Source organism: Euleptes europaea, chromosome 3 (assembly GCF_029931775.1).
Source record: "Euleptes europaea isolate rEulEur1 chromosome 3, rEulEur1.hap1, whole genome shotgun sequence".
NCBI classification, from domain to species: domain Eukaryota; kingdom Metazoa; phylum Chordata; class Lepidosauria; order Squamata; family Sphaerodactylidae; genus Euleptes; species Euleptes europaea.
The window spans coordinates 8,762,877-8,785,652 of record NC_079314.1 but is presented as its reverse complement, the minus strand read 5'-3'; the positions used below and the strand labels follow the sequence as shown (position 1 = coordinate 8,785,652).

The 22,776-nt window shown below is 51.1% G+C and overlaps 2 protein-coding genes across 2 annotated transcripts; one reads left to right on the top strand and one right to left on the bottom strand.

The window, feature by feature from the left end:
• Positions 1-675: 675 nt before the first annotated feature.
• Positions 676-10,618, bottom strand: PAF1 (PAF1 homolog, Paf1/RNA polymerase II complex component). The gene is made up of 14 exons (XM_056845721.1): positions 10,538-10,618; positions 8,984-9,013; positions 8,807-8,899; positions 8,103-8,224; positions 7,593-7,659; positions 6,197-6,298; positions 5,542-5,647; positions 5,198-5,266; positions 4,632-4,735; positions 3,429-3,545; positions 2,422-2,550; positions 1,925-2,030; positions 1,491-1,578; positions 676-1,112 (listed from the first exon to the last, which is right to left on the bottom strand). Exons 1-14 carry the CDS (start codon positions 10,585-10,587, stop codon positions 676-678), a joined length of 1,620 nt encoding a protein of 539 aa, XP_056701699.1. The 5' UTR covers positions 10,588-10,618.
• A 351-nt stretch (positions 10,619-10,969) lies between these two features.
• On the top strand, positions 10,970-19,028 carry MED29 (mediator complex subunit 29). The gene is given in 5 exon segments (XM_056845723.1): positions 10,970-10,988; positions 10,991-11,238; positions 17,821-17,879; positions 17,968-18,052; positions 18,774-19,028. Coding segments are annotated over 5 exon segments (639 nt in total). The 3' UTR covers positions 19,002-19,028.
• The last annotated feature ends 3,748 nt before the right edge of the window (positions 19,029-22,776 follow it).

The window sequence follows — 22,776 nt, the reverse complement described above, 5'->3', positions numbered from 1 at the left end:
ACCCACTGCAGGCTCGCCAGTTAAAGCAGCCACCCTGCCCCGCAGTCCCGAGGGGTCAATTATCAAAGACTGTTAAATAAAAGAAGATAAGAGTTATTGGTTTAAGCAGGTTTGTGTTTTAAGTAAAAAAATAAAGTAAAAATTAATATCATTAATTGGCTTTGCCTGTGTTTTCTATAAAGTTTGTATCTTCCGCACCTGGCATTAAATTTTATGGCACACACGGCCCAGCCCGGCCAAGTGACATTTATGGCATATCCGGCCCTCCTAACAAACGAGTTCAACACCCCTTCCTTAGGCCATGATGCGGCTTCAGCTGTCTGCTCTCTACCTCCCTCTGCAACCAGCAAAAAAAAGCAAGTCTGAAATGCAAGAAACCGTGGATGAGGGAGAGAAACGGGGGAAAGCAAAACTTTATTTCCATATGGGACACTATGTACAGCAGGTAAGAGAAGACACAAGAGGGGGGGACCAAACACCGCCTCCCCCGAGTCTTTCCAACACTGAGTCCCCACAACAGACAGTGGTGGCATAGGAGGGCCCTGATCCTTACCTCTTGCTCCTACACCTCTAAGAGGGACGAGAGAAGTGGCCACGCTGCCGGCCAAAACAAACCCCTCCCCGGGCACCAGGGTCCCACTCCAGCATGAAACGCCGTGTGGCCCCGAGGCAGGCTCAGTCACTGTCGCTGCCCTCCTCACTTGACTCGGAGGCGGCGTCGCTGAGGCTGGCCTCGCCCTCCTCTTCATCATCCTCGTGGTTGGAGTGGTCACTGCCGCTGAGGAAAGGGCTGCGGCTGCCGCGGCGCTGCTGGCGCCGTCCATCCTCCTCTCCCTCCTCCTCCTCGCTGCCGCTCTCCTCTTCCTCCTCCTCGTCCCCTTCGGGCCGGCCCTCCTCTTGCTCAGAGTCCTCATCGTCGTCACTGCCGAAGATCTCCTCCTTGTCTCGGGCCGCCCGCTCATCCTCCTCGCTCTCCTCCTCTTCCTCGCCCGCCCCCTCCGCCTCACTGGCTTCGCGCTCGCTCTCGCTGGCCGATCGGCCTTCCTCCTCCTCCTCCTCTTCCACCTCGCTGGCCTCCTTCTCGCTCTCGCTGCCCTTCTCTTGCTCTTCGTCTGGGAAGGAGAAAAGAGAGGTGCTGGAAATCAGACTTCCCGAGGGAGGAAAGACACAAGGAGGGTGGAAAGGCAGGTCTTTTAAAAGAGGACTGGCTAATGGAAAGACGGGAGGCTGAAGCATCCCTTTCGAGGACAGGGGTTGCCAGCTTCAACAAATCAGGGGGGCTGCCTCAGAATAATCCAATCCACCAGGGATGGGGGGGGGGGGAACGGATTGAACCTTTCCTCAAAGTAGCTCCCCAAAATTGTACCGAGGAGACTGGTTGCAGGATAAGACTGTTAGCACAATAGTTAACCATCTCAACCAAACCAAGACCAGAAGGGGGAGACAGTTGATGTGGGGGAAAGCAGAGGAGCCCCACAGAAAGATGGTACCTGAACCCTGGGCCTCTTTGCCCAAGTCCATCTCTTCCTCTTCTTCCTCCTCAGGCTCATGGTTCTCCAGTTGAGCTTTGCGGGCTTCCTAGAAGGAACGCAGACGGAACATGAAGACAACAAACAGCAACCGAATTCCCCGCTGTCAGCTTTTAGTTGTCTCCCATGAGCTGCTGCTAATTCCACCTTCCTTTTGGGCAGGGCTTACCCGAGAGGCGTTGGGGCTCAAGTCTACCAGGGGCTCATGAACCTCTGCAGTATCCTGGGTGCCAGCATCCAGAGGACAGCGGCTCCTGGAATTTTGCACCCCTGGCCATCGACAGAGGTCCAAGGTAGCCCTCCCGGATTCTCCCTTTTTAAGCCTCTAAAGAGAAATGTGCCTCTGCTCCAGCACAGTGGGGGGTGGGGGGGAGAGGGGTCAGCCAATGTTTTACCTGCGCCTCCAGCTCCTTCTCATTCATATCTCTGTGCTTCACCACCAGCACGGCGTTGGTGCCTGACTGCACCCCGGCCTTGGCGCGTCGCTTGCTCAGCCGCACTCTGGGAGGGAAATGGAGCAGCGAGGTTAGATGGAGGGAAAGGAACATGTGCACACGCACACAAACACACCCAGCCGGGATGCAGGACAGTACTGGACCACTCCGCGCTCAGCAGCCCCTTCCTTCAAGGGAAGAAGCTCTGCCCTCCGAAGCTGCAGATTTCAGGGTCCTCCTGGGCCGCCCTTCACGCTCAATCGCCTCCTGTCCCTTAGGGCCAGAGGGCAGAGAGTTGCAAACCAGAGCCTCCGGGGAAATGGTATCCAGACGCCGGAAGAGGTGTCGCCCAACAGCAGAGCTCGTGAGCGCCCGATGAGGTGTTGGGCTAAGATCTGGAACGGCCAGCGCTACACCCCCCCTCCCCCACCGCCGAAGCCTCCGATGGGCCACCTCACCTGGTCTCCAGTTCATTGTAATAGACCCCGTCGCCCTCGCGGAAGATGAAAAAGTAGTTCTCCTCATAGCCTTTACTGGCCTTGTTCTTCACGTTCCAGTTATACTCCCGGGCGATCTTATATTCATACCTGGGGAGGAGGGGAAGAGAAGAATCAGTGGCCCAAAGCCCTCTGGCAGAGGAAGCCCACTCAGAAAGTAGCCACAGACCCCTCCCATGTATTTCCCAGATAATTTTCAAGCAAGTTTATCAGGCTTGTGTCACTATTGACTTGCATGTTTTCAAGCCTATCTGAAGCCTCTGTAGCTAAAAGAACGGGGACCGCCTCCAACAGGGCGTCAGCGTCCAGCACAGTCCTTTACCCTGACCGTGACTTCTGGGAGAAGGACGTACAATGCAGCACTTTGCTGCTGATGCACATTTTCAAAATTTGGTTTCTCCAGAGTTCAGTTTGTCTTGGCACAGAAGTTAGCTATCCTGGTGCAGAACTGAGGGTGGTTGGGGGTTGTGTTGTTCTCAGAAGCACGTGGTGAATTATGCCAAGGACAGAGGATTTCCTTGACTGCACAGAGTGCTATCTTAAAGATAGGACTCTTTTCCACAAAGGTGAACAAATCCAGGACTGGGCAGCTCCAGTTCAGAGGAATGTTGGGGGCTCAACATGACTGAATTCTAATCAGTACAAATCAGTTTCCTACATATAGAATTCCGGAGGGCTAGGGACCAGGCTGGGTTACGCTCCTCCTTCCTGATCTGCTAGTTTTCTACATAAAGAGACCCCTCGGCCGGTTGATTGAAGGTGGGGTATAAGTTGAAACATAAATATCTGAAATATCCAACACCCTCTAATCAGTGGCGGCAGATGGGAAATTCTGCTGAGTGCTTAATGAATGCAAGAACTCTGTTTCTGTGCTGAGGATAACACACAACATGGGTTTCTTGGAAATTTGGAGGGGGGGCTCTCTTTTTCAATTCCACCTGCCCATCTATCCACCCGCAGCCACATACACATCCTCAGGGGCGTAATCCATTTCCTCGTCCTCGTCACGTTTCCGCTTCCGCATCGTCTCATCCACTGGAAGGAAATAGGCCACGAACTGGTTCCCTTCCTCGTCCATCATGCCCCTGAAGAGAAGGTTTGGAGGATTAATCAGCTGGACGCCCACAGGTAGAAGCGCATTATTCAATGGGGGGGATGAGGAGAATTTTGGCCAGGTGCGTCAAAGCCGACATGTACCTGCCCCTGTGCCACACACCAAGGAAAGAATATCTCACTGGGCACCTTTTCAGTGTCACAGCAAAGAGCCAGACGCTTCTTTAGCTGAACAGCTATTTTGTTCCTCCAGCATGAATTATTGCTCTAATGTGATTTGTAAGAGCTCTTCACAATGAGCTGTGCATAATTTTAATGTGTTTCTGTATTGCTGCAGCCAGAATACGTTTTTCTAAGAGTGTGGTAGGGGTGTTCTGAACAACCCCCCCCCCCAATTCGGTTAAACCTGAACAAACCCCCCTCCCATACCTTATTGGTATTTTTCAGGGGGGGTGGGGCTTATTGGGAAAAAATGGTGGCAATTTAAGGGAACTGAAAAGCGGATCCTGAATAATTCCAAATTTTTTCAGCATTATTTTGGGCCGCTTTGGCCCCGCCACCATTTAAAAAAAAAAAAACTGAGGAGGAATCCCCTCTCCCTCCTCCCTCCCCTGCTGGCTGGATCTGTGCCACCGCCTCCGAAGTCCATGTGGACTTTGGAGGCAGAGGCAGCACAGATCCAGCCCACAGGTAAAGGAGGGGGGATGGGAGGCTGGAATTGATCAGGTTCAATTTTAATAAACCCGCAAAATTTTGAATATTTGGGGAAAGCAGATACTGCAATTCGGCTTTTTCGGGGTGTGTTTTTTTTTAATCCGGAGCCTATTAAACTTGAAAAACACCAGAAAAAAACGGCGCACAGCCCTACAGTGTGGGGTGTAACATTTGGGAAAGAAATAATAAAGGAGAACGAGGTGTGGCTTGGGAGGTCACCAGTTCAAATCTCACTTCTGCCACAAACTCACCAGAAGGCTTTTAAAGCCTCGACCTCCTGCCTTTGACACGGGGACTTCGATGCAGCCAACCATTTGGGGCAAGGGGACAGCAGGAACACAAAGCACAATGAAGGCCAAAAGTGCCATGTCTGCTTCTCATCAGTATGGGGGGGGGGGCTTTACCTGATCATGGCTTGAGACATCATCTCAAGGGCAGCAGTTCCGCTGGCATCCTTAGGCGCCGGGTCAGAGTCGAAAATGACCTGAGCGCAGGGGTTGATCCACATCTGGACAGAGGGGAGAAGAATGGAAGTTTCCAGTGCAGTGAGGGACACCCCAAGGAAGCACAACTGGCCTGACTTGCATATGGAGGGGGGTCCTGCCCCATGTACCCACCCCCACCCCAATTTGTCCATGATCCACCCAAACTGGCCCTGACCATCCTCTGCTGCTAAATGGGATGAGAGAGAGAAAAGAGGCCTGGGGGATCATGAAGCCAAACCCTTAGCGCCCACTCCCTTCTCTGTGCTCTTTTTTGATCTGCTCTGTTCCTCCCAGGGGAGGAAACCCCATTGAATTAAAGGGTAGGAGCCCCACACGAGATCTGCAGCAACCCCATGGGGGGGCTTTATCAACACTGGGGTGAGAGCTCCAGGGGACACACACACCTCAGGCCACCTGGAGGCACAAGCTAACCCCCCCAAGTTCCACTGCTGGTCTTATTCAAAGTCTCCTCAAGCTGATCTTACCTTGAAGTCAGGGAACACTGGCATGACCTCTACAGGAGTCACCCGAGGTTTGCTGTAGTGTTGAGAAATCTGGAGACAGAACTCAACATTATGAGGGTCCAGGGGGCACAGGTAACCTCTCCCAAGACCACCACCACCCCAAAAGCAACAGCCAGCTTTCATACCCAGAAGAGCAGACTCCCCCAAGGAGAATGCTCAGAGAAACCATTCTGTTTGCAAAGGCCCAGCCTTCTCAGTTTGTGGCTGGGATTCCCCCCGCCCCCCAAGTAAAGAATCCCCTTTTGAAGCTTTAAGCCCATCCCACTTGGACACCCCAGCGCATTCCCTGATGGAGGCCGGCTCACCGATTTCTGAGCGTCCTCAAAGGTCTTCTCAATGGCTGCAATTTGACTGTCTCTATCCTTGTAGATTTCCTCTTCTGTGAACTGCTGCTTGACAGAGACGCCGATCCTGAGCAAGAGACAGGAAAATGAGAAAAGGGATAATCCGGGAGGGGATAACAGCCTCTTGGGGCCTCAGCCATTTAGGAGGCAAGAAGAGGAGGAGCCTCCGGAACTCCTTCCCCCTTGAAGCTCAGCCATCCCCCTCCCCACTAGCCTTCAGAAACCAAAGGGCAAGGCATCTCTATTGGACCTGTTTAGAACCATCACAGGACTTTGGTTTGTAGTTTCAGTTGGGGGGGGGGGTATTGCTCTGCTTTCCCGCTTTGGCACCCTTATTTGGGTTTGGGGACCTGAATATTTATAAGGCTGCGTTGGATTGCAGGATACCTTAAGCAACCTTTTGCGGGAGGGGAGAGAGGCTTGCTAGAAATCCTTTTATGAGCAAATGACAATGGTGGTCATTGGGAAATTGCAGGGCCCCTGGAACCGCTCTCCAGGAGCACGTGCTCACCACGAACTCTGCGATTATCACTTTTGTCTCCTTTTGCATATTTGTCCAGTAGAAAAGCACAAATAAATCTGGAACATCACAAAGCTGCCAAACGTTTCTACTCACTTAACCTCAGGCTTCTCGTTGGAGACCCCGTAGCGGTTAAACTCTGTGGAGATGTATTCGGTCTTTCTCATCCACGGCACCACCTTGGCATGCTGCTGGGATCTGTTGGGGAGAGAATGAACAGGGCACGGGTCAGCAGTGGCTCCACTGCCCTTCAGAGGCCATTTCTGGGTACCGCAAACCAAGGAATCCTACTGCCAGGCCGCTAACGTTTCTAGCCCTCATGGCTTAACACATACACATACCTTTATTGGCATAATTACATACTTTAGCCAATGATTGAAGCAGGATATAAATCAGCACCCTTTAAATTAGGGATTAGTAATAATCCCTATAAATTATGATTTACAAAATATACTAGTTAAAAACAGTTTTAATCTTCAGCACTTCAGCAAGAAATTGAGCTACCATCGCCGTTATTTCAGGGATCGAGTCATTCAAGAGAAATTGACATTTCAGTTCGTTGTTCAAAGAATGGACATCAAGTATAATCTCTGGGGACGGGGGGGGCAGGTTTTGCACAATTTGCTCCTCCCTCTCATTAAGATGAAGCAGGATTATGCAAAAGTCATTAATGGCTCCACTGACATAATCTGGGCAATTTGTTACTCAGTACCAAGAAACTCTACATTTGTAAAATATATCCTGGATACGCTTGAACACATATTACTTGACTGCTCTTTATATGAATCACCACGTGAGAAATGGTTAGGAAATAGGCTACATGCCAGGTCCCACTTGCCTAATAAAATAAAATGCCAATTCTTAATGAATGATGTAACTCCAGAGATCACTGCGGACGTAGCCAAGTTTTTGGTTGAAGTGATGAAAATCCAAAATCTTAAAATCTTTGATATTTATGGTTCTCAGTTTTGATCTTATCGTACCGATTTTAAGATGTATGCTTTCTGTTTGTGATATCTGTCATAATGTCTATGCCATTAAAGGTTTATGGAATGGAAGGGAATGTAAAGTATATCCAAGCCCTGCCTCCCAGCCTCTCCTTTTACATCTGGGGCAATGTGAAGCTTGTGTGGAGCCAGCGCGTCAGGAGCTGTAAAGACCCTGCCCAGAGAGGAAAACAATCCGCCTTCCATGGACAGAGGGGAGAGAGAGAGGTCAGCAACTGGAAACTGGCTGACAAGTAGCCCAAGGTGGAAAAGCAGGAGTCACACAGACAGACAAGACAAACAAAGGGATGCCCTTAACCAATCAATGGGGAAGTCTCGGAGGAATTAGAAACAGCACGGTCCAAGGGGGCAGCTGGAAGAGGGGGCACACACCACAGGGGGCCTAAGGCCCCAACAGGGATCCAAAAACATGCTTTCTCATGGCTGGTCACAGCCAGGAAATAGTGGGGTTAAAATCATGATGCTGGGGTGGGGGGAATCAGTACCGTTTGGAACTGGTTGGTGCTTGGATCTCCTCCTCCAGCAGTTTCTCATCAGCTGGATCTAGAAGAACTACAGGAAGCAATAGAGGGCGCAGTTACAGTCAGGGAATGCAGTGCTGTTGGCCCATATCCCCTTCCCCCACACCCACCCCCCACACACACACACAAAGAGCCAGGCTGTTTCCACCACCTGCGTTGGCAGCTGTCAACAGCCTGGTTTTTGCAGTGAAGCTGTCAATAACAGCTCAGATTGTTAACTGAAGCAGACCTAAAACAGCCTTATGAAAACATCTTTCTTACGGATTCCTGTTTGTTTGGCCGAGATACACATTTCCAGTTTTGCACAGAAATTAGTTTTGCATAGTGTCAAGAGGCCTGCAATCCACAGTGAGAGTCCTCCCTTACAAAAGACAGACCTCCACCATTAGAACCCTTGTGCCCACTCCGTTCAGCACAGCCCTGGGCCCGTGGATGGTGGGCACAGATTGCTTCCCCAGGCCCTGAGGCTCTCACCATTAGGGTCGATGCGGTACGTGTCAGGGTTGATCAAGTCTATGGTGACCCCTAAATCGGGCTCTGTCAGCAAGTCGTGTTTGTGCTGCTTCTCCAGCGAGGTGGCCTTGTATTGGACAAACCTGGACACCGACATAAAAGAACAAGACACTTCAATTTGCAGAAGAGGGGAAGGGCTGTGGCTCATTGGCAGAGCATCTGCTTGATATACAGAAGTTCAATCCCCGGCATCTCCAGTTAAAGGAACCAGGCAAGTAGGTGGTGTGAAAGACCTCTGCCTGAGACCCTAGAGAACTACTGCCGGTTTGAGTAGACAATACTGACTTCAATGGACCAAGGGTCTGATTCAGTATAAGGCAGTTCCATGTGTTCAAGCCAGAAGCCCAAGGCAAATTATTCAGAAATAACAAATAAGTTCAGTTTTATGCCAGGCTAATCCAAGTTAAAGTTAACTTATTCAATCTGCATAAGCACATGTCCAAATAGAAACAGCAGTTCTTTTTATTGAAAGGCTTGTGTCACTGTCCGTTGACAATCAAAATGTAAAACCTATAAATAGACAAACAACTCATTGACCTTTTTGAACACCACACCCAAATTCTCCAACTTAATAATTACATTTCTTCAGCCACCACATGATTGGACCCTCACCCTCGGCCTCCCCCTAGCAGAGGAAGAGCTCTTTGCTTATAAGGTCACCTTACCTGTTCTGGTCAAAGGGGTAGGTGATGAACTTGGGGTCAAAGGGGATATCGGGGAGGCTGTTGCCGTACTTCACTCGACACACCACCCCCGATCTGCAAAGAGAGGCAAGAGAGATGAGCTCACCATCCTCGTTCTAAGCAGAGGGCAGGAAAGGGGGAGATGGAGAGGGCCCTTACCTCTCAGGGAGCGTCCGGTGGGAGTTGGGCCTGCAGACAAAGAGACAAGATGCATTATCCTTGCTGGCCGTCCCCAAGAGCCCCAGAGATGCCACCACAGAAGACGTACTAGCGCAACTGCCCCATGAGGTGCGGTTAACACACTTAGGACTGTTTAGCTTGGAACTAAGGCAGTTAAGGGAGACATGATAGAGGTCTATAAAATTATGCATGGTATACAGAGTGGACAGGGAGACGTTTTTCTTCCTATCTCATAATACTAGAACACGGGGTCATCTGATGAAGCTGGAGGGTGAGAGATTTAGTCACACAACGCATAGTTAAATTGCGGAACTCCCTGCCCCAGGATGTGATGATGGCTGCCAACTTGGAAAGCTTTAAGAGGAGAGTGGACATGTTCATGGAGGAGAGGACTATTCATGGCTACTAGTAAAAATGGCTACTAGTCATGATGCATACCTATTCTCTCCAGGATCAGAGGAGCATGCCTATTATCTTTGGTGCTGTGGAACACAGGCAGGATAAATACTGCTGCAGTCATCTTGTTTGTGGGCTTCCTAGAGGCACCTGGTTGGCCATTGTGTGAACGGACTGCTGGACTTGATGGACCTTGGTCTGATCCAGCATGGCATTTCTTATGTTCTTATAATGTTAAGGGACAGCTGCTAGAAAGTACTGCTGAAAAATCTGAGCAATGGCGCAGGGCGCTCCCAGTTCGAGTCATGGCTCTGCCAGAAAGCCACTGGCCTTAGGCGAGACATAATTTTCTCACAACAACCCCACATGCAATATGGGGGTGATTATGTTATACTATCTTAGAGGCTGTTGTGAGAATTACGAGATAACGCATACAAAGAACATATTAGAGAGAGCTACACCAATGCTAAAATGGCAGCTAACCCAACGTTTCCAGGAAGAAAAGGAGCATCTTTTACCTCTCAACTGTTCAAAGAGTCTGTTTTAGGACCCATCCAGCGATCAGGGCCAATGACCACTGACAGACCATCTATAAACGGAGTTCTACTAAGTCAGACCCCAAAGCCTGTCTGGCCCAGTATCCTGTTTCCAAGGCAGGCGGGCTGTGACTAAAAGGTAGCGCATCAGCTTTGCATGCAGAAAGTCCCAGATTAAATCCCAGGCAGCTCCAGATAAAAGGATCAGGTAGCAAAGCCTTTATCTCCCCGAGCATCCTAGAGAGCTGCTACCAGTCAGTGTAGGAACCCTGCCCTTGCTGAACCGATGTTCTGACCTGAGTAGAAGGCGTTCAGATGTTTCCAAGAAACCCGCAAGCAGAACATGGGGGCAACTGCCCCTCTTATGACTAGCGATATACTGCCCCTGTTCATGGAGGTTCCATCCAGCCACTTTGGCCAACAGCCTTTCCTAAGACCCCTCTTCCTCCAGCAGCCAGTCCTATCCTCTAGAAAGGAATCTCAGTAGTAGCCATCGCAGCAACCTGAGGCGGTGAGTTCCACAGGCGTCCGGGAGCTCAGTCCCCCCCCCCCCATTCATCCCACCGGAGACCCAGGCGTCCGAGTGCCGTGACGTTAGTACCTGTGGCCCGGCTCCTCCCGCTGCGCTTGAGTCTGGATGGTGGGCGCCATGGCGATCCCGGGAGCATCGACGAGCACCCGTGGGAGGGGCTACAAAATACTTCCGGTCACGTCGCTGAGCCTCCTGGGAAATGCAGTTCGGCGCAGAAGAGTATTTCCGGTCTCCGGAACGGCACTACGGGGAACTTAGAAGAGAGTTTATTTCGAGAAAATCGGGGAAGTTGAGTCTTGGAGGGCGGGGGTCACGGACAATCTCTTTCCCCACAGTTTTTAGGCCAACAAGCCACGCTGGGAAAAGCCGGTGCCTACCGCGCGTTGCATACTGGGAGACGCAGTCCTGATGGGCCGCGTTGCATGCCGGGATGATACAGCTTCTCCGCCCTTCTGTCCGCAGTGCACGCTGGGAGGCGCAGGCTTTGGGCGGCAGCAATGCATGCCGGGAGTGGTAGTCCCTTGAGTGGAGAAAGAAGCATGGCGGCGCCGCCGCCTCAGCAGCAGCAGCTGGCCCAGGCTCCGTCTCAGGGGCCGCCTCCCGCCGTCGCCGGGGTGCCTCCCGGGCAGCAACCGCCGGCCCAGGCCGCAGCAGCCGGCGCGCCTCAACTGCAGGCCCCATCCGGGCTCCAGGTGGCCGCGCAGGCGCAGGACTTCGACCCCGTCCAGCGGTTCCGACTGTTGCTGCCGCAGCTGAAGGAGAGCCTGCAGGTGAGGTGGGCGGGGCCAGCGGCGCGAGGGGCGGGGCCTGGTTTCCAGGGAGACGGAGCCTAGGCAGTTGCCATAGCGGCCTAGGGCAACACTTGAGTGGGGGTGGGGGACATTACTCTGTTATCGTTTTATTTTTAGTTCATTGTAGTTCAGGAGGGGTGGTTGGGGGGGGTTCTGGGTGAGAAGGAACCTACAGGTGTGTGCAAAATTTAGGGTTGCCAACTTAGGTTTGGGAATTTCCTGGAGATCTGGGGGCAGTATCTGGGAGGGACTTCTGTTTCTTCCAGGCTTTATGGTATACCACAGTCTGACTTCTAGAGCGGCCCTTTTTCCACTTCCTTTGTAGCCTGGAGATCTGTTCTAGTGCTGGAAGAGCTCCACGCCCCACCTGGAGCCTGGTAACCCCAAATGAATTGCAATGTCAGGAACTCGGTGCTTGCTGTTTTCACAACACTTAGCGCAGGTTGCCTTGAATTCCATGCAACAGCCCTGCAAGGTGTGTGTGTGTTAAGTGCCGTCAAGTCGCTTCCGACTCATGGCGACCCTATGAATGAAAGTCCTCCAAAATGTCCTATCTTTGACAGCCTTGCTCAGATCTTGCAAACTGAAGGCTGTGGCTTCCTTTATTGAGTCAATCCATCTCTTCCTGCAAGGTAGTCCAGTGTTGTTATGGGGGAACCGCTGAGATGTTAATGGCAGTCCTGGAGCAAATTGAGCCTGGTGGCCCCAACAGGTCTTGTTCTATGGCAGTGGGTGTAGGTGAGCAGACCCAGCGCTGCATAAGGTTGGCAGCTTCCCACTGATGGGGGGGGGGGCAAACTTCTGGTTGGGGAAACTCCTGGAGATTTGGGGGTGGAGCCTGGGGAGGACAGGGACCTCAGTGGAGTACAGTGCCATAGAGTCTGTTTTGTGTGTGTGTGTGTAAAGTGCCGTCAAGTCGCAGCCGACTTATGGCGACCCCTTTTTGGGGTTTTCATGGCAAGAGACTAACAGAGGTGGTTTGCCAGTGCCTTCCTCTGCCCAGCAACCCTGGTATTCCTTGGTGGTCCCCCATCCCAATACTAACCAGGGCTGACCCTGCTTAGCTTCTGAGATCTGACGAGATCAGGCTAGCCTGGCCCATCCAGGTCAGGGCAGAGTCTGTTTTACCCAGGGGAATTGATCTCTGTAGTTTGGAGATGAGTTGTTATTCTGGGGGATCCCCAGGTCCCACCTGGAGGTTGGGACCCTTGGAGTGCTGCTGCCAGCCCCACAGTATCTCCTGCCCTTCACCCACTGCTGGCTGCATCCCTAGCTGTCCTTGGCCGGGGCCTTTTCAGCCCCGGTCCCCGCTTGGTGAAATGCAATGCCTAGTGAGATCAAGGCCCTGCAGGACTTAAAACGGTTCCACAGGTCCAGTAAGACTGAGTTCCGCCAGGTGTGTGGTTGAGGGCATCAACCGTTTCCATTCTTCTGGCCTCTCTCCCCTTCCCCTTCCTTCTTTTGATTATGGATTGCTTTGTTTGCCTGAGACCTCCCCCTGGATGGCTGCCCAACATTGTTTTTACTGCTTGGAGTTGGGCGCCTGTTTTAATTGACATAGTTAAATTTAATTATGTTTACTTGTGTTAATGTATGGTATTTTATTGTATTATATTTTTGTTGTGAGCTGCTCAGAGCCTAACCTTGTCAGGAATGGGTGGCATGCAAATCTAATGAGTAAATAAGTCTTGCAGGGCTGGTGGAAGCAGCTCTAGCTCAGGCATTGGTGAGTCTCCAGACTGCAGCAGAAGTAAAAGCTGAAGGGCAGCCACCAAGAATGACCCAAGGGGTCATGGCTTTTTCTTCTCAGCTCTCCTCGCCTCATTTTGTTTTGTAACATCCAGCCCAGAGTGATTAAAACCAATTATTTTTTTAAAAAAAAATTAAAATTGGATTATTAACATTTAAATCAGATTTTTTAAAAATTAAAATTGGGGAAAAAATTATAAAATGCTTTTTGAGGAAAAGCCTATGTCAAAAATGTGTTATAGCTCAAAGTTCATGGAACAGTGGCTGTTAACTTGTACTTCTGTAGTATGAGATAGGGGTGTGTGAAAGGGTATACTATAGCCCAATCTTATCAGATCTTGGAAGGTAAGTAGGGTCGGTACTTGGAAGGGAGACCACCAAGGAAGACTGCAAAGGCTGGCAGTGGCAAACCACCTCTGCTTAATTATTTCCTCGAAAGTCCTGTGGGGTCACCCAAGTACTGACTCCATGATACTTTACATACACACACACACACACACACTGTATGAGGCAATATATTTAGATAGTACTTAAGAAAAGTTTTGTAAATGAGTTCCAGTACTTTATGGATTAGGTGCCTAATTTCATGCATTCCCAGAGGCTTCTGTAAAAATTATGTAGGTTAATCTTTTCTGCCTACCCGGAAGGATTTTGTGTTCAGTCCAGAAGATCTCATCACAGACGCTTTGTTTTGTAGCTCTTAGACTGTGGATGTGTCCATTTTATGATATAACGGTAAAACTTACCTAAAGGTTTAAAAATCGCTGTATAAAAATACATAAGCCCCTGCTGGCCCAGTCGCGTCAAAAGCTGAGCAGGGTCAGCCCTGGTTAGTACTTGGATGGGAGAACACCAGGGAAGTCCAGGGACACTAAGCAGAGGCAGGCAATGGCAAACCACCTCTGAACATCTTGGTAAAGAGTTGCCATAAGTCAGATGTAACTTGATGGCAATATATAGAGGGGGGGGAGAGAGACTTCTAAACTGAATCTGGCATCTATCTACAAATTGTGAATATGTATTAAAGTTATAAAGCCATGATAACTGATTGCGCTATGTAGAAAACCATGAGTCTTCCTGACGTGATTTAAATCACACCCTGCCTGATGTAAAATGTTAGTGAATGCACAAGTTTGCACAACATTTTGTGCCATTTTGAGTGGTCCGAATAAAAAGCATTGTGTGGATTGTGATTCAGGAGCGTGTTCCTGGTGGATAATGACTCCTGCCGTAATGGAGGATCACTGGGGCTGAGGACTGTTAAAAGGCTGGAACTGTTGGAGCTTTTCTATCCACAGAGAGAGAGTGAGAAGAAGGCGCCTCCTCTCTCATATGATTAGCTTTTCACGTCCAAGGTTTTTAGTTATTAATTGTATTTGGGGCTTTTTTGTTTGTATGTTTGTTTGCTGAGTTTTTCTTTGTGGGTTTTTTTTTCTTCCTGACCTCATGCTCTTGCGGTATTTTCTTAAAAGAGCTATTCAGAAGAGAATCCCAGCTTTTCATTTATTTTATATAGCAGGTTTGAAAAAGAGTAAATAGTAAATATAGAGTTGAAGGGCCACGAAAATGTTTGTACCTTGGGGATCTGCTCACTGTGGGCTCTAATCCACAAAACCATGAACAAACTTGTGTTAGACTTTAAGGCTTATTTTCGCTACAGGAGATAGAGAAAGTTTCTCCTTGGGAGATCCCAGAGACTTATTCCCCTGAAAGCAACATTCCCCCCTCCCCCCCCCAAGAAAAAAAGAAAGGGGGACGAGAGAAAAGGAACAACTTCTCATTTAGACTTTTAAGAATCTTGAGAGCACTCAAATAAGCACAGCAATATGAAATGCGTTTATTTAATCAGAATCTGACCCTTCAGGGGTGTCAAACATAAGACCAGTCAGCCAGAACCAGCCTCTTGAGTGCTCTTATCCGGCCCGCAGGGCAGCCACCCACCACCACCACCCATTCTCCATCTGGGCTGGCGAGGCATGGCCTAGCCCAATTTATGTCATATCCAACCATAACAGTTGAGTTTGACACCCCTCCAGACTACAGAGATCAGTTCCCCTGGAGAAAACGGCTGCTTCGGAGGGTGTACTCCATGGCATTACACCTTGTCGAGGTCCCTCCCCAAACCCCACCCTCCCCAGGCTTCACCCCCAAATCTCCAGGAATTTCCTAACCCAGAGTTGGCAGCCCTAGTGTGCATTGAGCTACCCTTGAGATACTGCATATCTGCCCCTTGGGCTTCACAAACAGCCACCTCTGACAAGCCATCCTGATTCTTTCACAACATCGCCCTTTCTTTCCTGCTCTTTCGCAAGCGTGTGGCTTTTTTTCAAGCCGATTCCAAATTCCAGATGTTTTATTTTTAACAACACACACACAAAAACGGAAGTGTTTGACTCCTTCCAAAGGAATGAGGCATCAGTCTTTTGACTAAGTAGACCAAATGCTGATGCACAATTTTTATTTTTATTTTGCGGTGGGGTTGAGCCAAAGAGAAAGCCAACAAGAATCCCAGGGCTGGGTGTGGATTTGATGCTTCTCCCGTGGGGGCCAGGCTTCCTGTAAGTGACTCAGTGTGTGGGGGGGGGGCACCTTCTGTCCTGGGGTCAACGTCTCCTAAACTATTGAAAACGAAACGGAATGTGCAGGACTTTGTTCTCTGTCTGCCCTGTTTGCTTCCACGCTGCCAGGAACCTGCAGGCTTTGGTTTTCCACGAGCAGTTTTGTTTGTATATGCTGGTGTTGCCCTCGCATTTCCTGATCTTGCGGCATCCTGGAAATCAAGTAGAGCTTTTCATAGTTTTAGCGCCCCTTCCAGCAGCTCTTTGCACATTGGTGTAACTTTAGGACATTTCGCTTGCCTGGGAGTTTTGCCCCCATGTGAAATGGGGCGGTGTCCAGCGGGCTTAGTCTGACCCAGTCTTTGGCCACCGGTCTCATTTGGGTGAGAAATGAGATTTTCTCAGCCCTTCTGTGTTGATGCCATTTGATGCTTGCTTTGGAGCAAAAAAATCCAGCTCTTCTGCAGTGCCTCTGAGCACATACAAAGAGCTCCTCATGCAGTTGAGTAACCCTAGCCAGGCAGTAGCTGAAAGGACCCTCATTCAGAAAGCTTGGATCAGTTTCCCATACCAAAGACCCTTTAACAAACTAGGGTTTATTTCCTTCCCGTGGTTTTATGGTGCTTTAGAATCCCAAAACACACACGTCCCCATTTGCTTAGCTCCCTGCATTTGCCACTCCGGGGAAGGAGCACCCATTCTTCAGAATAAGCCCAGCTTGAGCTCAGCTTGTTGGGGTCCAACCACAGCCCAAGTCGACGTTGCCTTTGAGACGAGGACCACAGCCTTCTGGGCAGACGTGATCCTCTGCCATCTTTCCTGTACAGATGTCGCTTTGTTTTCCCCTTAACAGCGATACAGGCCTCAAACCAAGGTGGCGATGAAGCCGTGATTGGAAGCAGGTTTGCAAACCCTGGCTCAGGTTCCACAAGGCACGTTTGCCTCAAGCCAGCCATGGATAGGGCAGTTGCTAACGTTTCTCTGCAGGCCAGTTGCCCAGTGGTCTAGCTGGTGCCAACCGGTCGAGCTTAACACGTTGAACCAGGGTTTGCGCCGCTTCGGCCCCTGATCCATAGCTGTTCTGGGGTTGCTCAGAGGTGGGATGTTGAATTTTTGAATGTTCTGGTGCTACTCTGCCTTTTCAGTCGATTTATGGCAATAATCTTCTTGTCTTCTTGTTTTTCTACTCCAATCCTTCAGCTGAATAACGGGAAAACTGTATGGAAGCAAAGGCCACACGCTGTGTTGTGTATTTGCTCCTAGTTAGCCTTTCAGCAGGTCCATGAGCAGTCTTTTTTCCTTTTCCTTTTTCATGGTTGTATTTTGGGGTCAGAAGAAATCCTCACCTGCGTCAAAACAGGTCCAGGACCCAGGGGGTGTTGCCGCTTCCGAGAGTAGTTTCTTTGGTCTCTGGGCACCCTTCTGCAATCCCCCTGAGTTTCCCGGGCTGACCTGCGGAGGGCCTCAGATTGTTCCATCCAGAAGCTGTTGTGGGAAAGAGTACCAGTCCTGTAGGTTGCTGCTGCTGGGGATTGTTTGGCTCTGGTCTTCTTGTCCAGGGCCAGCTGTGCTAGCTGGCTGCTTTACCGTGTCAGGCTGCAGGCAAAGGGCCAAGCTGCAAGAGTGTGTTTTTTTCTGCCCAGCCTCCTGGCCTCACTAAGCCTCAGACACAGCTGGTCTCTGGGGTTTCAGCTGACCACCTTGAAAACGTAACTGAAGCTAAAATGAATGTTTCATGTCTGGTTATTTATTTACATTATTTATAGTCCACCTTTCTCACAGGGACACAAGGCAGAATACACATAGTGAGTCAGTACAATCGACCAAATAGGACATTCGGTAACCCATGTGTTAGGATTTTAGAAGTCTAGGATTTTAGAAGTCTGAAGTTTAGAAAGAAACTGAAGCATATCACAAGTACGGTATTCACATGACATGTTAGGCGGTACAGAAATTATATAAATAGGATCCTACTTACAAGAAGCTAAACACAGCAGTAGAGACCACAGTCCCCAGTCATTAATCCAAGGAAGTTTGTGGACCATTTTGTACAGAAAATGGGGAGAAAAGCCCCCTTGAATCATTCAGTTTTGCATAGCTGAAGCACATCGTTGAAGAAACGGTCAACGTTGGGTCTGATTGTCGATGCCAGTTTTGTCTCCCCATTGAGGGCTTCCAGGTGTCCCACCCAAGTCGCACGGCGGCTTTCCTTGTCATAAGCTGGCTAACTCTCTCTCTTTCACTGTATTTCCAGAACCTGATGAAAGTGGCCGCTCAGAACTTCATTCAAAACACAAACATCGACAGCGGACAGTGAGTTTCTGGCACAGGGTGTTGCTTCCCCCCCCTCCCGTGTGTTGAGGCCTGCCCTCCCCAGGTAAAACCTTCCTCTCCTTTGCAGGAAAAGCACCGATGGGCCGGTGCAGAGGGTGGACAAGACCCTCGAGGAGTTCTACGCCTTGTGTGACCAGCTGGAGCTGTGCCTGGTAAGCACCCCTGGAGGGAAAATGCCGCTCTTCCCCATTGGCCGGGGAGGAGGCTGAGGCCCGACATGAGCGAGTCTTTCTTCTCTGCAAGGCATGTCATGAATGAATTGAATTTCCTGCCACGGGAAACAGTGCTGATTGCTTTCCAAGGTGGCTTTTTAAGAAAAGGATCTGTCAAGCTCAGGGAAGAAAAGCTTGTCAAAGCCATGAGGATTGTATGGCGCTTCCTTAGAGAGGCACAGTCTACCTGTGTGTCCGGTGCTAGAGCAGGGGTCCCTAGTGTGGTGCCTGTTGGCGCCATGGCGCTCACCAACACCTTTCCCAGCGCCTGCCACTTTCAGAAAGTGGGCAAGGGCAGGTGGGGCTTTTGCCCAGCAAAGTGTCCAGAATGGTCACTGAAGATTTGATGGGCTGTGCAGATTTTTTAAAATGTTGCTTTGGCAGCAGCTGCCCCTACAGGATCTTCACTGCGTGACTGAAGGTGTCAGCTGAGGCAGCCTTTTTGTGCCTGGCTCTGCCTCCTGCGGCAGCCGTTTTGTGGCTGCGCCCGCTACCCTGTGTCAGAATCCCAAAGGTCTCCACAGGCTCAAAGAAGGTTGGGGGCCCCCCTGTGCCGGAGGCACCTGCTTGGCATCTGGCTGGCGCCCATTGGCCGCAAGAGACCGTGCTGCCCAGCAGGGCCACCTGCAGCTGCGCTCTCACGCCCTGCTCCTTTTTCCAGCGCCTGGCCTACGAGTGCCTCTCGCAGAGTTTCGACAGCGCCAAGCACTCCCCGACGCTCGTGCCGACGGCCACCAAGCCCGACGCGGTCCAGGCGGAGAGCCTGCCCTACACCCAGTACCTCAGCATGATCAAGTCCCAGATCTCCTGCGCCAAGGACATCCACAACGCCCTCCTGGAGTGCTCCAACAAGATCACCGGCAAGGTGCCCTCCCAGGGCGTCTTGTAACCCGCGGCCTGCCCAGAGGCTTCCAGGCCGGCTCTTCCTCGGAGTTTCGAACTGCTGGGCCGCCACAGGCCAGTTCCCTGGGTGGCCAGAAGGTGGCCCTCTTGCCCCCCATCCACATTGACTAGCCTGTTCTTTCCCCTTCTCCTAGTTTCAGTCTCTCTCTCGCTCCCTCCCTCCCTCCCCGCTGCTTGCCCGGCCTCCAGGATTTGTATCCACCTCCTGCTTTTAAAGATCCTGCGTGCCGGCCTAGTTCCCAAAAGGGACGTGGGTGCATCTGGCCCTGTGATAATCGAGTGAACTGCAGGTCGTCCCTGTTTCCCATAGCCGGTTGGCTCACTTTTTTCCGCACAACTCTTAAAGGGCAGGGTATTTGAGGGCCATTCCATGTCGTGAGACAGACGCCTCAGCCTGTGCCTGCATTCAAAAGGGAGACTCCGGCAACCCTCCTTTCTCAGTCTTTCAACTCTCCTGCTGAAGCAAAAGGGAGCAGAAGCCACCCTGGTCCAACTTCAAAAGTGTCTGCTTCGGCAACAGGGTAGGGGGGCAGGAATCTATTTTGACCAATGTCTTTTTTGAATTGTGCTCCTTGCCTTTGTTTCTAGGGTGGGTGAAGGAGCCCAATGTACTTTGTATTTTGATGATCAAAGGCCTCTCTGTTAGAGGGAATTCTGGCAGTGTTTGCAGATTTCCTGGCTTTGCATCTTTCTGAACCACTGGGAGGCGCACGGCAGAAATCATCCTGAAGCTAGTGAAATCTAGACTTTCCTCCATCCCTGCTGCCAGTGGGGTTTCTCTCCCATTCAGAGATTGCAGGAAATGCTTTGAGTCTGAGCGGGAACCCAAATGGAACCAACCATTTTAAAGAGCTCAAATTGGGTTGTTGCGTCAATCTAAGTACTAGGAATCTGTCCATTGAGGGGAGGGGTGGCAGTTCGCATAGCCCGATAGCATCCTCATTTTCCCTGCAAGGCAGAGCTTTTTGGTTTGGGTGTGGGTGTGTTCTGTCTTTCATGTTGGTTTCACTACCTGTTTTTGTGCTAACCCCCGAGTTGGATTTCTGACCCTGCCGAGAGCGGCCGGAAGGAAGCGGGTCATGGCACAAACGCTCTGACACAGCTGCCGGTTTTCTCTAATCCTGTGGGTACGGGGTGTCTTCATAGCAACGGGCTTTGTTTCTTTCTGCCTTTTACTTTTAAAAGCCAAGAAGAGCACAGCCCAAGCCTTGGTTCTTTTGCTGAACTCTTGGGGGGCCCCAAAGCAAGGAAGGTCTGTGGGTCTTGTGCATGATTTCAAGGAGGTAGGAAAGAGGGTGTTTCTTTGTTTTCCACTCTCCCCTCTTCCAAATAAATTTTTTTAAAGCACCTTTTGTCTCTCGCCTTCCATGACTCTGTAGCATCAGAACACAAGAAATGCCCTGCGAGACCAGCATCCTATTTCTGATCCTTGCCACCATGGAGATTCCAGAAAGCCATTGTGGAGTTATTGGTACTCTTCTCCTCCTGTGGCCCTGACCTGGATGGAACCGGCTAGCATGATCTCATCAGATCTCAGAAGGGTGGGCCCTGGTTGGGAGACCCCCAACGATGTCCAGGGTTGCTACACAGAGGCAGGCAACGGCAAACCACCTCTGATTGTCTCCTGCCTTGGAAACCCCTTGAGCAGTTGCCATAAGTCAGCTGCGACACAGTGGCCCACCCTCCCATGAACTCTTCAAACTCTTTGAGCTCAAGGGCTGAAGACCTGCATGGAGATGCATCAAGGAAACGAAAGGTGGTCTTTGCCTCAGCTGTTGAGGTGCTAAGCGGCTCAGGAGCACAGAGGGAGCCTAATTGACCAGGGCCCTGGCATGCAGAAAGTGACCTCTGCCCCCCACTGCTCATGCACAACCCCTCACAGAAAAGCTGGTGCTGTACCAAACAGGGACCCAAGGCATGATCCAGGCCTGCTGTCTTCTAGTCCCTATGAACAGGAACTTGGAGCCCACAGAGGAGGGACTGAGGCTCAGAGGTAGAGCCTCAGCTTTGCAGCGGAAGGTCCCAGATTCTATCCCCAGCATCTCCAGTTACAAAGGACCAGGGAGTAGGTGATGTGAAAGGCCTTCCTCCGCCTGAGACCCTGGAGAACTGCTACCAGCCTGAGTAGACAATACTGACCTTGTTGGACCAAGGGTCTGATTCAGTATAAGGCAGCTTCCTCTGTGTGTTTGTGTGTGTGTGTGTGTATGTTCACAAGCTAGGAAGAGGAAAGCAGAGCTGGGGTTTGTTAGCAGCTTTGTCACCAAGACAGGTGTGGAGTTGCTGTCCCTTGCAGGACACTCGGCCACAGGGATAGGCAGGGACGCCCCTGGGTGCTTGAATAGATCTGAGTTAGGCGTGTTCATTTTATCATCTTGAGATCCTGCTGCAAAGCTGTGGTCCTTAGACTTTGGGACCCCAAAGCAGCTTGTGGCTTTCTTGTGGATAAGCCATGGGGGCTGGGGGGAGGAGTGTGAACTGGGAAAGCCTTGATAGCTCATCTGGGTTACCTTCTGCGTGATGTGCAAAAGAGTTGTGAAATGCAACACGACTGTCTGAGAAGAAAAGATTGTTTCAGAGGGCAGCCATGTTGGTCTGATTCCAGTCCAGAAGCAGCTTGGAGACCGAGAAGAGTTTCGGGGTCAGCTTTCCAGGAGTCAGATCTGATGAAGGGCACTTTGGCTCTCGAAAACTCATGCCCTGAAACTCTTTAAGGTGCTCCTGGCCTAGAATCTAACAGTAAGAACAAAAGGTAAAATATAAACTTGTGCTGCTTGATGGGTGTGAGATTCTCACACTGCAGGGGGAAAACCAGGAGGCAGTTTGCAAGGAGAAAAGGAGAGTTCGCTTAGAATTAGGGTCTCCCTTTGAGGAGCTTGCCGCCTCCTGCCTGGCCTTTGCTTCTGCCCCCCCCCCCCCCGGACTTGGAGGTGTAAAAGGGAAGGCCATGGAGCAGAGCCGAACTGGACGAGGAGCTCAGGGGTCCGGAGCAAAACCCCAACGGGGCTTCTGGCCGCAGCCCGGATCCACAGAGGCTGCCTTGCCCCAGGGGAGCGGCAGGCCTTCTGGGGCTTGCTTGTCGCAGCGGCCCAGGGAGCCATCCAGGACAAAGCGGCCATCTGTTCTCTGCCCCCAGTGATCCCACCGGCCACATCGGAGTTCTCGCGGGGAGCTGTTGCAAGCCTTTTTCCAGGCGTGGAAGGGAAGAAGGGGACGTTCAGTTCTCTCCCGGACCTGCGGCTGGAAAAGCACCAGTTGCATCACAGCGAAGGGCTGCTGCTTTTCCTCCTGCCCTCCCCTTTCCCCTCCTACTCCAGCCTGTGAATCTGCCCCCATGCAAAGAGCTCCCTGGCAAAGCCGCTCAGTTTTCTTCCTCTAGGGATCAGTCATGTCTCCTTCCTCCCCCCGCCCCCAACACCACTGTGGGGCAGAGGAAGCCGCAGCAGAACGGCCTGTCCCTGGCCTGTTTTGGCTGCCGTGCGCTGCCTTTCCAAAGCCTTGGCCTGTGAGCCAGGGAAAAGCAATGAGAAGCTGGAAAAAGCAGCTTCCTGCCAAACCGCAGGCCGACAGCTGTGTCAGCACGGCAGAAGGGGGGGGACCGTCGCTTTTGGCTCGCGGGATCTTCGTTCCTGAAGATGTCGGGAGGGGAGCAGCCAGAGACCCACTGACTCCTGATCCTGCAAAGCAGAGCCCAGGCTGAGGCTTCCAGGACACTCCGCTTATGCTTTCTAGGTGGTGTGCTGTGTGATCTGAGTGTGCTA

Bases quoted from the DNA above. Each gene is read 5' to 3' on its own strand.
- PAF1 (XM_056845721.1), bottom strand. From the start codon at position 10,587: ATGGCGCCCACCATCCAGACTCAAGCGCAGCGGGAGGAGCCGGGCCAC. The intron at 2,551-3,428 runs GTATGTGGCTGC...CCTCCTCCCCAG, and splicing joins GATTACGCCCCTGAGGATGT to GTATGAATATAAGATCGCCC. The intron at 2,031-2,421 runs GTGAGGTGGCCC...TTTCCCTCCCAG, and splicing joins TACAATGAACTGGAGACCAG to AGTGCGGCTGAGCAAGCGAC.